Genomic DNA, 14032 nt, shown 5'->3' on the forward strand with positions numbered 1-14032 from the left:
CAAAGGAAATCCTGTCACCACACCTAATTGCCAGAAAAAAACACACACTAACTAAAAAAACATAAAATCTCAAACAGGCAGGAAGTCACTTATCTACAGCAACTGCCTGGTGCAGCAGAGCAGTCTGTTTTCCATAAAGCATCCTTGTGAACAGAGTGCACGTGGAGCCTGAGGGATGGAAATGCATCTCTTGACCAGGGACCAGGTGCTCTTGGCCCACTGCAGGTATGGATGACAATGGGAGCAACAGTTCAAGTGCCAGCATCACCTTTCATACCAGTATTCCTACCAGTAAATCAGAGAGGTATGATGCTGCCATGGCATTTTGAGGAAATCAGTGATGCCCAGAGCAAGCACTGGCTTTGCTTTCATGGCAGAAACACAGGAAGCAGCTCCAAGGGCTAAGAAGTGACTTTTATCCTTTATTTGTTGAAAATGTCAATTAAAAAACTGTTCAAAATAAAAACATGTTAGAAAAGTTGAACTTGCATAAGTAGTTTACAGTAAATAAACCTACATGACAAAGATACACTGGAAGGCAGCTGACACAACATCCATCTAAAGACAGACTCACTGGAACCTATTTACAAAGCACTGTAAACAAAGTAAATATGGAAACATTGCTGTCCATCTGGCATGGCTTCTTTTCCTTTTTATTTTATTTTCTTGTCTTTTTTTGGCTTCTAGCTCTTGACAAACGCTTGATCCAAAAAGTCCCAGTGTGCCCTCCATCACGTTACATCTCACAAACATGAATATGTACATAGAGCACGGGTTTCAACTGAGCCTGGGGGCAGCGAGGACACATTTCCACCCTCTCCCTGCAGTGTCAGTGGCCCTTGGTTTGCTCTGCATGTCAGCAGCCTAGTCCCCAGGCCAGCTTGGAGCAGGCAGCAGGGCCAGGCAGTACCGAGGGGTCTGGGCATGGCCTCCCTGAGCAGCAGTAAGTGCAGCAAAGGTCCTACTCCTGGAAAACAATTCACAAGCACAGCAGGGCTTGACTGCTGATCAAATCGCTCAACTGTGTGCCCAGGGAGGGATGTGGGGAGCTGCTATCTGGCTGGGATGCTCTGGGGATGGCAAATGTAACCAGACCTCTGTTTTGCTCCAGAAATAGAATTTGCTCTAGAAACTCTTTAAAGAGGGTTTCTTATTACACTCCTTGAGATGTTTTGGAGTTTGTATCTCCCGAAACACGATTTGCAATGTCCTGGCTGAATTTTAATGGCAAGGAGAGAGTTGTAATTATTGCCTCTGTTATGTCCTTCACAACCAACATAATGGTGTGACTGTAATGAGCTGTGGTGCCTTTGCACACCCTGGGACCATGCTGCCCTGTGAGATAAATAAGACATAATTAACAGGTTATTTTTATAATACTGTTAAGGAAGGAAGGAAGGAAGGAAGGAAAACACCAGTTCTAAACTAGGGTATAACACCAAATAAGATAAGGAGAGCTGATACATATGCATGTTGCCTGTATGCTGTATTCAAGGAGCTGTGCAGGGATCTGGGAGGGTGTTGCACATCCTTGCCTCAGGAGCGTTCCAGCTCTTGTCAAAGCATAAATACCTTCCCTATCTCAGGAGAAAGTTCCTTTTCCCTAGCAGAAAGTCCCTGTGGGGTGATGTGGGGAGAAGTGGCCACTGGCAACATTCCCAACCTTTGGGAAGGAGTGATGGAAAGCATGAAGTGGGCAGAAGGGAGCAGGGAACCAGCACATTTAGGGTTGCTTTTTTTGTCAAGCAGTGTTTACATTTCATATGGAGAAAAGCATGTCCTGCAAGAGGAAGCACAGCAAAATTATCATCTTCTAGGCTACCTGGACACTCAATGTGAAAACAAAGCAGGGGTCAGGAATTCTACATCATGCATAAGAAAAGAGATGGGGGCAGAACAGCAGTTATCTGTTGTGCTAATCATGAGCTGTAAGGAGGCAGCACTGTGCAAAATACCCTCCTATGTGCTCTGACAGGTGCTCCAGATCTGGCTTCCCCCAAGGAGTTCAAACATCTTCATGTTAATTGCACATTTTAATCAGTATCAAGGCCACACAGGAACCACAGTATTGCTGGGCTCTAGTTCGCTACAGTCAACTAACGGGGAAAAAGAACACAGATGGGAAAAGCTTCCCCAGTTGTGATTATCTGAAAAGAGAAGCATGGTGCTTTTTTGGTTTCTGCTCGATACCACCTCAGTAATGTTTTCATTCAATAAATAGGTACTGGTGCTTTTGGAAAGAATGAAAGCATTAAAAAGTGCTTAAGCTTCTTCTAGGAAATTGCTGCCCAAGCCTTTGTGAGCAACAATCACTAGCAGAGTTTGTATTTGCTCCCAGTTGCAGGTACAATGAGGTATTAGTTGCTGCAGATGAATTGTGAATCATGGACTGCTTGCTTACTGGTTCAGTTGTGACTGATTGTTTCTGCTTTATTTCCTTACTGGATGGAAAAAAAACCATTTTTTCTCTGTGAATTTTTTTTTTTTTTTGGTAACAAAATACCCCAAACCAACAAAATAAGGAGCAAGAAGAGGCAAAGGATCCAGTTCCACTTCCCAAAAATACACCTGAGGTCACACACTACTGCCAGCAGCTTCTCCATGAATTCAAGCGATCAGGGATGACTTGCGCCCGGTGTCCTCCCTGCCACACTCATCTGTCTGTTTCAGCAGTCTTCTCACCAGCTTCTCCAAGTCCTTCCTGGATTTAAGCTCTTCCTCCAAACACTGTTTCATCCTTTTGTTTTCCTGCAAGGTGAAAACCAAAGGAATAAAGATGCAGTTATGCCCATGCACTTTATGTAATGAAGTACTTCCATGCATCTGCTGCCTGATGCCTCAGAGGTGATGAAATAACAGAGACATTTGATGGGAGTTTGTGAGGAAGAAGAACGTAAGTGGATCAGACCATGAGTAACCCAAACAGAGTCTTACTACCTCACAGACCTGCACAGAAGTTCCCTGACTCTGGGCAGACAGAAACATCCTCCCTGAAACCTAATTTTTTCTTGGGTTGAAGAACCCTTTTCCCCTCTGATGGTTTCTCCCACCTCCAGACTTGGGACTGGAGGGAAGAAGACATATTTCCTCTGAGTCTATAAGAACTGGTGTCCACCAGACCCCTATAAAATGAATGGTCAAGTTGAAAGAGCTTTTGGAATAGGGGGAATGTTTTTCATGTTACCACAAAGACCAGCTCCTCCTTCCCTCTTGCTTTCTCTAGCACTCAAGCATGGAGGATGAGAGGAAGTGGTCTCCAGCCGCACCAGGGAAGGTTTATGTTGGATATTAGGAAAAGTTTCTTCATGGAAAGGGTTGACAAACACTGGAACAGTCTGCCCAGGGAAGTAGTAGAGTAACCATTCCTGAGAGTGTTCACAGAATGTGTAGGTATGGCACTTCAGGACATGCTGTAGTGGTGAACATAGCGGTGGTGCTGGGTTGATGGTTGGATTTCATGATCCCAGAGGTCTTTTCCAACATTAAAGATTCTATGATTCTGTGATTCAGGAAGGTAAACCAGAAAAACACTAATGCTCATTTAGGAATTTGCAGGATTGGACCAGCATCAGCAAGACTTTTCCTGGCACCAACCAGCTGAAAATGATCCAGCACAGATTGATTGGCTGTCACTCAACTCCCAGCACAAACAATCCCACCCAAATTACCTGCTTCAGCTCTTTGACTTCATCTTTCAGTGCATAAACTGTATCAACAAGGCTTCTGAAAAAATAAATTAAAGAAAAAAGAAATTAGAGTTGGTGCGCAGGAAAACAGTGATAGCATGGGAGGTGCTGACAGGAAAGTTGCAGCCAGATTCCGCTTCCCAAGCATCAGGCTGCTGCCTGGGAGGGGACTCTGGAAACACAGCCTAGGAGCATTTATATGCCACTGGTGCAAAACTCAGGGCTCTCTTCTCAAACCTTGATACCTTGTTCTGCTTTGAGTTATCAGCAAAGGTCTGTGGCTTTGGCTTCCTTGTTTATGCTATGGCAATAAATAACAATGACTTTAAAGGTGGAAATGCCTATCTTTTGTAAAGCAGCCTTGATTACTTGAGGCTGTGCTGCAAAAAATCAAATGTGAAAGGAGCACACTGACTGGGTTGGAAAGGGAGGGGCTCAACACAGTCACCCAGATGTGCAAGTTACAGAACAGGCTGGGAGCACTCACAGGCAGGTGCCAGGTAGGCTCCCGAGGGGCAGCAACAGCTCAGTGCATCAGTAGTTTAAAAAAAAAGAGTCACTTGTTTGGTTCTATCCTCACTGACCCCATTATCTTATATCTGGATAAGCCATAAAATGGGGATCCAGACTCCCGGAGGAATATAGCCATGTCAGGACAGCTGGGAGGGTGGGCCTGTCCTTAAAAGGGACAAAGTAGCTGTTGAAATTGTCTGGTGGTTCTTTGCCAGAATTAAGGCAGCAGTCAATGACGCCAGGCCTGCTCCTCTGTGGAGGTACAGAAGGAGAGGGCATCATTTTTAATGCCCTTCCAAAAAGTGACACAGGGATCTATCTGCAAGTGGAGAGCAGCCACACTCACTTTTCCTCTGTAACCGTCTGGCCATTGCTTCGTGTCTCCTCTATGATGATTTTCTCTTCCTCAGGAAGAAGGACTTGGGGAATGGAGTCTTTACGGGAGCCTGTGTACAAGAAATATTCATGAGGGAGAAAAAGGGGTAATCTTCCCTGGTGCCCATGCTACATCAGAGACAGAAGCTCTCACTCTTCCTGCTCCACCATCAGCCTCGGACAGACTGGAGATGTCAGCTACATCCCATTAACCCAGAGCTACAGCAGCAAGTGGAAAATTTTCAAGAGTACTCATTGCATCTAAAGTTACATCATGACTTATAAATGAAATCATCTGAATAGGGTCAAGAGCTCCCCAAAGAACCATGGCCTCTCTTTTTTATATGTACCATTATTTGAAATTTCAGAGATTTAATTGGCTGACATCTCACCAGCAATGATAAATAGTTATATTTCCAGAGGTGAAGATGTTAGATAGGTTCTTATGAAGCAGGTTGTTCTTAAACACACAGCTGATTGAGAGATAATACTCATGCTTCCTTTCTAAAGCTATAAGCAACCTGAGATTATCATCAGGTAATCATTGGTGAAATAGCAGTGTCTCATCTGCCCTCCTACCTGCTTCATTCTCTGTGTTTAGGAGAAAAACAATGGCAACTAAACCACTAGGCAGATGAAGCTTCCTTATCTCAAAGATTGAACACTACAGTTTCCTAGCACGAGTCTCACTGCTGTATGATGCAACATCTGTTTTTTCCCAAAGGGGTTATCGGTGTTGTGGGCAGAGTATGAGCTAAATTATGTGTTTGTGTGCCCACCTGAGCTGAGAGCTTGCTGGAAGCCTGCCCCAGTACAGTACGCCTCAATCACCTTCAGGATCTGAGCATCCTCCTCCAGCGCAGCAGTACCTGTAAAACATCGCAAACAATAGCATGCACAAAAACCAAGGTACTCTGGCCTTGTCTCTCCCAGTCTTTGCTCCCAAGCCCCTTAAGAGATCATGCTGTTTCTTTGGCTTACTGCCTCTGGGACTTTGGCCAATCTGTTTTGTGGTCCTTTACATTTTCTGGCATCAAGTACCATGAAGAAATGGTGTGAAAACTTATCTCTAGTTGCTCATCTTGGCAAAACTCAGGGGGTGATGCCCTACTTTGGGTGCAGGCAGCATCAGGAGATGGGCAGGCAAAGCAACCCTAGTGTGGGAGTTCTGGTACAGCAGCACCAGAGCAGGACTTGGAAACATGAAGTGTTAATTTCCAGCCTCCGCTCAGTGCCATCTTCTCAAGGGAGAGAGCTAATGCTGGAGCTGTGCATGGCAGCATGACCATGGCTTGACCATGGTGACCATGGCCTTTTGTGTAAAGCCACCAAGGTGTGCCCCAAGTGGGCTCTAGGGAGTTCTCAGGACACCTCTCTTTGCAGGTGAACATCCCTATTGGGATGGGGACCTTTTTGTTTCCTAATTCCCCATGGACACTGTTCTAGGACATGCTGGCATGGCCAGGTAAGGGTTTGCCCCAGCTGTCAGACACTTTGGTGACTCTTGATGTGCAGTTTAATGCAGTTTTTAACTACTTGGAAGTATTTCCTTGGCTTCAGACTCAGAATAAGATCACCCACAACCCATGACCTTGTGCTAGCAATCACAAAGAGGGTGGTGGCATATCTAGCAGTCATAACTGGGAGGGGAGGAGAAATCTGTCAGAGGCTGAGGACCCGTGCACTTCCAGAAGTCTCCCATGCTCAGGAGCACCCAGGCTCAGAGTGAGAGCATCCTGTCACATCCTGCACTGCAAGAAAGGGTGTTTTCAAAGTCCCATGAAGATCACTGTGAACACAGAAATCTCCAGAAATGAAAGAAAAATAGCATCACAGAATGGTTGGGGTTAAAGATCATATAGTCCCAATCCCTGCCACAGGCAGGGACACCTTCCACTCAAACAGGTTGCTCCAAGGCCCATCCAACCTGGCCTTGAACACTTCCAGGGATGGGGCAGCCAAAGCATCTCTGGGCAACACTTACTTTTCCGAATAACAAACTCTTCATCAGATGGTTTTCTCTCAGTTTTCCTTTTTGGAAGAAACTTCTTCATTGTTTTTGGACTTTTGCTAGAATCCTACAGAGAAACACACTCTTGTGTTTAACCAGAACCAAAGGCAGTTAGAACAGTGGAGCAGCACAGATGGATGCAGCTACCCATGCTACACACAACACTTTAGAAAGCTACAAAGCAGACAGTGACAAAGTTGGGGAAAATTATAGTTTTTGCCCTTCACATGTACCCACTGCTCCCTGGAACAGCAGTGGGAATTGCACCTGCAGGTTTGGGCCAGGACAGGCTCCTCTAGTAAATGCAGTTCTTCTCTAAAATCCTTTAGCCAAAGAATTCAAACACATTCATAGCACTTTTAGTTGCTTACAAACTCTGTGGTCTGTGCTAGAAAACCCTAAAATGTGGCTTATCCCATTGACTTAATTACTAATATAAAAGAGTTGGCAAACAGCTCTGCTTCTAATTGCCCACAGTTTGAGAGTATAAATCCCATACACAAGTATACACAGAGAAGAGACAAACACACATAAAGTTAGTGTTTGCTATGACTCCACGAGTAAGAAACACAAGTTTTTATCTCCTTCACTCAGTTAAAAGCCTTGCTGATTTGGAAAGAATTGGAGTATTAGTAGGTTACATGCGATAGGGATTTAAAGAAGAAGCATGCCAGGAGTACCATAACACTAACTCCTTTCCAAGAGTTATCTTAAAATACATTTGTCAGCTGCTACTGACTCTGACAATAACTTACTGATACAACGAGGCAAAATTAGGGTCATGCAAGCACAAGAAGCATTAACAGAAACAAGCATTCTGTGTCACGACGAGCCAAAGAGATGTATCTACCCTTACCTTTAAGATATAAGACATCCTCTACAATGAATATGCAAAGAAAGAGAAGATGAGTGTGAGAGACTGATGATTTTTATCACCAAGTCAATTAAATCCACAATTCTAAACCCCATTTCAGTGTTAGTCCTCAGATTAATGCAGCACTCCCTCTGTCCTGGTTTTAAAGCACTATCAACATGCAAAGGAGCACCGTGTCATGCAAAACTGAAAATTTACATGTGAGACACAGGATGAGTGGGCATTAATACACTCTAAACACAGACAACATGCTTTCTTGGTTAGTAGTGGGTGTCTGTAGATGTTGGCTGCCTAAACTGGTGCTTACAACCGCAGGAGCCCCATGTGCCTGGCTCCATCCAAGTCCCAGGAAGCGCTCAGGGCCTGCCCTCAACACCAATTCTAAGGGCCTCAACCCAGCCTAGTGAGGATGCCAGGACACTCTGCCCACCCTGGTGACAATCTCCTGGGACTTCATCGTCTCAAAGGGGACCTTCCATCCTGACTGAAGCCCTGACCGTGTCAGGCATCAGCACTGCAACACCTCCCTGCTTCACTGGCAGGGACAGGGAGCTCCCTGCACATCCTGGGGAGAATTCCATCCCTGGATCCCATCCCTGGGATGCTTGACCCAGGGAGCCAGGAGGTCTGCCCAGCAAAGTCCTGAACCCTGACGTTATAAAGTCTTCACTTAATGGAAAGCAGTCAGTTTAAAAAAAAAAAAGTAGTAGAAGAAACGACCTATTAATTTTCCCTTTGCTAAACTGAATCCAGACACCCACAGAACTTACCTGTTCTGTCATTTCAAATGATTACTGGAAACAGAACAGGAAAAATACCCAATTTCAATGGAAACAACAAGAGTGAGGCGCCATACACAAGCAGGGTCTGAGGTTTCCTGAGCTGGGTACAAGGAAGTGTACAAGACTATGCCATCCTATCCTACGCTATGAGAAGACAAATAAAGTAACACTGGATGTCTAAAAATCTCAGCTCATTTAATCAAACTGTCCCACTCATTTCCCTGCAAGTAACCTTTGAAATTTGTATTCCTTCATTATATCTTCATTATAGGAAAGTGCTTGCATGGAGCTGTCAGCATTGCTTATTTTGTGCTCAGCTTTAAATTAAAAAACCTAAAATACAGTGAAATAGGGATTCTGTTTAGGGATTAAGCATCCCAGAGGAAGAAATGAGACAGATGTGGATCTGCTTGGGCCAGCAACCAAACTTATTCCCCATCTGTCATCACAGGCTTGTGAGTACCAGGCTGTGCCTGCCCAACTCTGCTGAACATGTTGGCCTTTGGGTTTCTACTGACATGGTCAGCACAGCTTGTTCCCACAGAAGCCACATTTTTGGTCCTACAACATTTTGCAGGATACCATCCAGCATCCTAGCCCTTGGGACTCGCTGTGGGCTAGGCCTCTGTGGCAAAAACCTCTCCCCTGCTTTCAACACAGAGAGTTTAATTCCTGCTATGAGTGGCAGGGGACAAGAAACTGCAAAGGACCATGGTATTATATCCCTCAATCTGTCGTTTTTCTCACAGAAAAAATTCTCTTTTACCTCAAGCCAATATTTTTAATTGACCACACAAGCAAGAAAGGGTTTAGCCTACATTAGGAATTTTGAACATGCAAAGATTATGGATCATTTTCAGTCTGCTCAGTTAGTATTTAACCAAGTTAATTCCCAAACTGAAATGTGTTACTTTACAAATTCTAAGAAATAAATGCAACAAGATGCAATGAGGCTACATAAAACCTCTACCTGAAGCAGCAGACCCACAGTTCTGCCAGCTGCTAGACTGTCCATCCCTAAGTGCTGGGAGGGCTGAGGGGATCCAAGCCCCCTCCCTGTCCCCATCCCCACTGAGGCAGAAACACTCCCAGGGCTGCTGTACCAAGAAAGGCAGCTGACTCAGACCCAGAGTGCTCACTCAATAAGAGGAATGTTACCTGAGATACTGGTGAGTAATTCCAAAAATTTAACATGAGGTAGGGAAGGAGAGCACTACAGTTGTGGTGCAGGGTGACAACAGGACTAGGCTGTATTTTGGGTTTTCCCACACCAACTCCCAGCTCCCAGGCTGGGATTCCTGCAGATGAAGCCATCCCTCGGCTGCTGCCTCCCAGCAGGACCTTGCTGTGTAACACTCGGGTGGGTGGCAAAGGAGGGTCAAGCCCACCTCCTGCTCCAGCCACCAAAACGGGGTGGAAGACACAAGAAGCATGGCCAGGCATTTTGCCTCTTCCTCATGGTGCACTATGAGTGGTTCAATCCTGAACCACTGAGCTGCTGCCACAGCTGGAGCTGGAACACATTCCAGCAGGGAGCAGGCCCTGTCCCCATCTCAGACCAAGGCAGGAAGGAGGAGAGAAGGCAGCTCCACCATGGCACTTCCGAAAAACAGGGCTCAGTGGGACACCCAGATGTGGGACTGGTGAAATTCAGCAGCTGAGAGTGCTGGCTATGGCAGCCAACAGCTGACATCCAGCCTGCAAACACATGTACTCATGAGTCCCGTGTAGCACAAAGCCCAGGACAGCAACCTACATCCATCACAGGACAAGGGCCAAAGTGGCAGAGTAATTTCTCTCAACATCCCCAAGAACCTACATTTCTGTGTCCTTGCTGTGGGATATGAAACCTGTACACAAGGTCTAGGGATTGTGTGAAATCAGGGTCCTGGATAGGCAGGTGGGATTGTTACCTCTTTGTAACTCAGTGCTGCTGAAGGTCTGAGTGGAGGAGCAGGACGGAGGCAGCTCAAGCTCCAGGGCTTGAGGATTTTTGGGGGTTCCAGAGGCCCACGGATCTGCCCAGCTGAACTAAATGTCTGAGAAAATAGATGAGAAGCAAACCAAGACTGTTAACCACCAAACAAGGCAGAGAAGTGGAGGGGGATGGACAGGTGTTGAGATACTGAGACACCTAAGTTGCAACAAAAATAGGGCAGGATACATGTAAAATGGTACAAGCACAACATGGTTACAAAGCAAAAGGCAGGATGTGTCTTACAGCTGTTGTGTTACCTCAGAGTCAGGGTGCTGCTGAAACACAGAGCTCAGGCAGCAGTGAGGAACCCAGGCAGCAGAGGCCAGGAGGTGACACTTACTGAATGAGGACTCCAGGACTGCGTTTTGGAGACGGTGCTGCATGTCCCTTTGGTCAGCCTTTGCAAGTGGTCAACCCATTCGTGCAAGTCCTGGCTGGTGCTGCAGGACACAGTGATCCGCTCCATCATGTTCCCTGTGGCAGAGGGTTAAATAACAGTCTTTAGCAAGTGATAGAGACTCAGGAGGAAACATAGGGTGAGATCAGCTCAGCATAGCAGGAAATGGCTCCTCAGTTTGCACAGTCCAGTGGCTCCAAAAAGGTTAAGGCAAAGATAGAAGCATTAATCATTAACAATCATTAAGGTTGGAAAAGACATCTAAGATCATGAAGTCCAACCATTAAACCAGCACTGCAAGGTGTACCACTAAACCACATCCCTAAGCATCTCATCTACAATGACGATGAGACTGCCCATCCTGCTCCAGGCAACCACTGACAGTGTGGGAGCTGCAAGAAATGCTAAGGGAACAAGTAAGATGAATGTGTGAGGATTATTTAATGTTGAAGGTCATTAAACACAATACTTCCGTGATGAATAGGATTCTGTCACTAAATACCACCAGCACATACAGCTGCACTGCAGCCCAGGCACTGAGCATGAAATGACTTGTGTATACCTACAAGTAATGAGATACACTGAATGGGGAAATAGGATGAAAGTTCCCTCATGACCAGAACCATGTATCTGTCAATAAATGAGGTACGCAGAGCTACAAGGCATGGCTACTGGATGCAGACAGGGCGCGCCAATGCATAGCAGTGCTACTGGGGCGAGAGATTTGTCCCATACAGAGCACTATGGTCTCCAAAGGCAGCCAGAGGCAGAGCTCCAGAGCACTTGGAGGACATTGCCTCAAGCAGGACAGAGTTACTCAGAAACTCGGACAACACATGGTAAAAGAGCAGGAGAAAGATCATGGCAGGGGGTTAGTGGAAGGCGGACCAGTACTTCCAGTGGCAACTGTTGCTTGCACTGGGAGGACTGCCCCAGGCAGAGGGCCCAACTGACCTGTGATTTCAAACATGTGCTCATTCCCTTCGGCATCTTCCAGCTTTGTCAGAATCATTCCTGTCAAAGGCAGCTTTCCCTGGGAGAATTGAAGAGCAGTCAGTGTCAGCAGGTGTTGTTCTGCTTGTTTCTGCTGTTTCCTTTCTCTTTGGAAATTGCCATTTAAAATTAATTTGTGAAGGCTTCAGACTGCATGAAGAGTCTCCTTTAATGTATGGAACTGGATTTCCCTGCACAACTAGGTCAAACCCCAGAGATGAGGCTCCCATGACAACTGAGTCATCCCCAGCTCATCTGCCACCCTTTCCCTTCATTTAGTGCAAACCTTTTTTACAGTCAAGTCAGAAGGATCAATTTCCCCTGCCTTTTTCTTAAAGCCTTCCCCATCCCTCTGATTTGCATTCTGAACTGCCTGCTCACCTTACTCCCACCAGTGGGTCAAGCCAGAAAACCCAGCCAAATATTTCCCAAATCTTTCTCATCTTCCTTGCTACGACAAATGACACATCAAAACAAGAGCATCCTTTTCCGGGCAGTATTGATGGTTTCAGAGAGCTGGAGAAAAGCCAAGCTCTCAACAGCCATTGGAGGGTATGTAAAATGGTAACACACAAGAAATGCAGAGTTATATGTAGTAGTACCTCATGGACTGGAATTTTCATGCATTCTGCAGTGGGTTTTGTAAGAATTTCCAGAGATGGCACAAAACTGAGAGCCAGCTGGCTGGTCGAAACCCTACAGTTGGATCAGGACACCTTAGACACAGACCCTACTCTCAAAAACAGCAGGTAGAACAACAGGTTTTGAGGTTTTTGGTTTGTTTTTTTTTTAATTTCACAGCATTCGCTTACCAAATGCTGCTTAACCAAAGATCACGACAAAGTCATTGACTACCCTGGCACATGGTAAAGCCAAGCCCTGGTTCCCAGCCTGGGGTGTTTGCATCACATCAGAGAGTTCAAAGGATGCAGAGGACTCAAATTTGATAAGGATGATCTGTTTTGCACTTTTACACCAAACGCCTTGCAACTTCAAACTAAGCAGGCCTACCTGATAGATGAACCCACTCATCCGTGGGCTTGCAGACAGCATCAGCAAAACATTGGAAAATAACAAGAAATACCGCTCCTCTTTCTCCTGGGGGGAATAAGAATTTAAGTTAGTCCAGTCTGCAATGCATCACAAGCACCTGCCTCTAGCAAACTGAACCTGTTGCAGCTGGAATCACAGCCTGTGAGATCACCCCCAAACCAGCTATTCTGGCTTTCTTTCTTTACAGCATCTCATTTATGTACCAATTTTCCCTGCAGAGATTTTTGTCTGCATCCTGCTAATCCTCTTCCAATCATTGCAGCGTGCCTCAGAAGCCCTTATGTTGCCCAGCATCCCACATCCCAAACAAGAAAGATTTTTGGGACTAGATACTGCATGGGTTTGTTTTACAGGTCTTCCCTTCCCAGGGAAAAACTGCAACAGCAAAAATTCAGTGCTAACAGGTACTTTCCCACACTGAGCATGCAGCACACATGGCTTTAGCACCACTGTGGAAGGTCTGTGTCAGGCACTGGTGTGAGGCATTAGGACTAGTAGGACAAGAATCACTCCAGTTAGTTCCAAAACACAGTCAGCTCTGGGATGGGGTGTCAGAGCAGCCCCTGTGATGCACACAGGACATTTTCTAGTCGCTCTCATTTCTCAGAGTAAGTCACAGGGGAGAAAGAGGGAAATTAATGCGCTATACGACACTGAGATACTTCTTCTCTCGAAAAGTGGGTCACCAAAGGCCTGAAACTAAGCCTACAGGGTGCCTGATTCACTCCAAAGACATGCACAGTCCCATTGCACAGCTCTTCCCAAGGTAAAATTATTTACCAGCATTATTTGTCATCAGTTTGTGGCTTGGAAGGAGAGGAACTACCACCTCACATCACTTACCCTCGGAGCAAGTGGGTATTCAGACATGAAGTCTACAGCCAACAGAAGGAACACCACACTCACCTCACTTCCCCCAGACTGCACCATAACCTGGGACATGTAGATGACATTTCCCATCATTTTTATGTCCTCTCCTTCCCAGCGCTGGATGGATTCAGAAAGGATTTGCAGCTCAAGTTGTTTCCTCTTCCTCAACTCCTGGCATTGTGACTGGGAATCACAGCAGAGCTTTGTTAGCTGAAGGGCAGAAGCCAACCCAAACCATCCCAGTTTCACCAGCAACAACTCACACAGCCCTGTGGGCTCAGAGATGGTCATGTCAGGGATCAGAAAAGCCTATTCTGGCTCCATGCCATGAAGTCTGTTAAAAAATCACATCCCAGTGATTTATGAAGTAATGATTACATTCAAATGTCACGGAAATTGCAAACTGCTCTGAGCAAACTTTTCTTTCCAAACCAGCCCTACCTCTAAGAGTTCAGGGTCACAATTTCCAAACCAAGACGGCTGCACAGTTAAATGTCTCT

General features: G+C 45.8%; 1 protein-coding gene across 3 annotated transcripts in view; it reads right to left on the reverse strand.

Moving 5' to 3' along the window:
• Window positions 1-402: 402 nt before the first annotated feature.
• ARHGEF6 (Rac/Cdc42 guanine nucleotide exchange factor 6) overlaps window positions 403-14032 on the reverse strand; it is a 41849-nt gene continuing 28219 nt past the window's right edge. Inside the window, exons 12-22 of one of the 3 annotated variants that reach the window (XM_030967996.1) lie at window positions 13569-13715; window positions 12621-12707; window positions 11571-11649; window positions 10560-10693; window positions 10155-10280; window positions 7442-7462; window positions 6559-6652; window positions 5354-5443; window positions 4546-4645; window positions 3669-3723; window positions 403-2748 (exon numbers count right to left, since the gene is read on the reverse strand). In XM_030967996.1, coding sequence (XP_030823856.1) covers window positions 2608-2748; window positions 3669-3723; window positions 4546-4645; window positions 5354-5443; window positions 6559-6652; window positions 7442-7462; window positions 10155-10280; window positions 10560-10693; window positions 11571-11649; window positions 12621-12707; window positions 13569-13715 — 1074 coding nt within the window. In that variant the 3' untranslated portion in view covers window positions 403-2607. The remainder of the gene's footprint in view (window positions 2749-3668; window positions 3724-4545; window positions 4646-5353; window positions 5444-6558; window positions 6653-7441; window positions 7463-10154; window positions 10281-10559; window positions 10694-11570; window positions 11650-12620; window positions 12708-13568; window positions 13716-14032) is intronic. The other 2 variants (XM_030967995.1, XM_030967994.1) reach the window with 2 other exon arrangements.

The sequence above is a fragment of the Camarhynchus parvulus genome, chromosome 4A (assembly GCF_901933205.1).
Source record: "Camarhynchus parvulus chromosome 4A, STF_HiC, whole genome shotgun sequence".
Classification (NCBI taxonomy): Eukaryota; Metazoa; Chordata; class Aves; order Passeriformes; family Thraupidae; genus Camarhynchus; species Camarhynchus parvulus.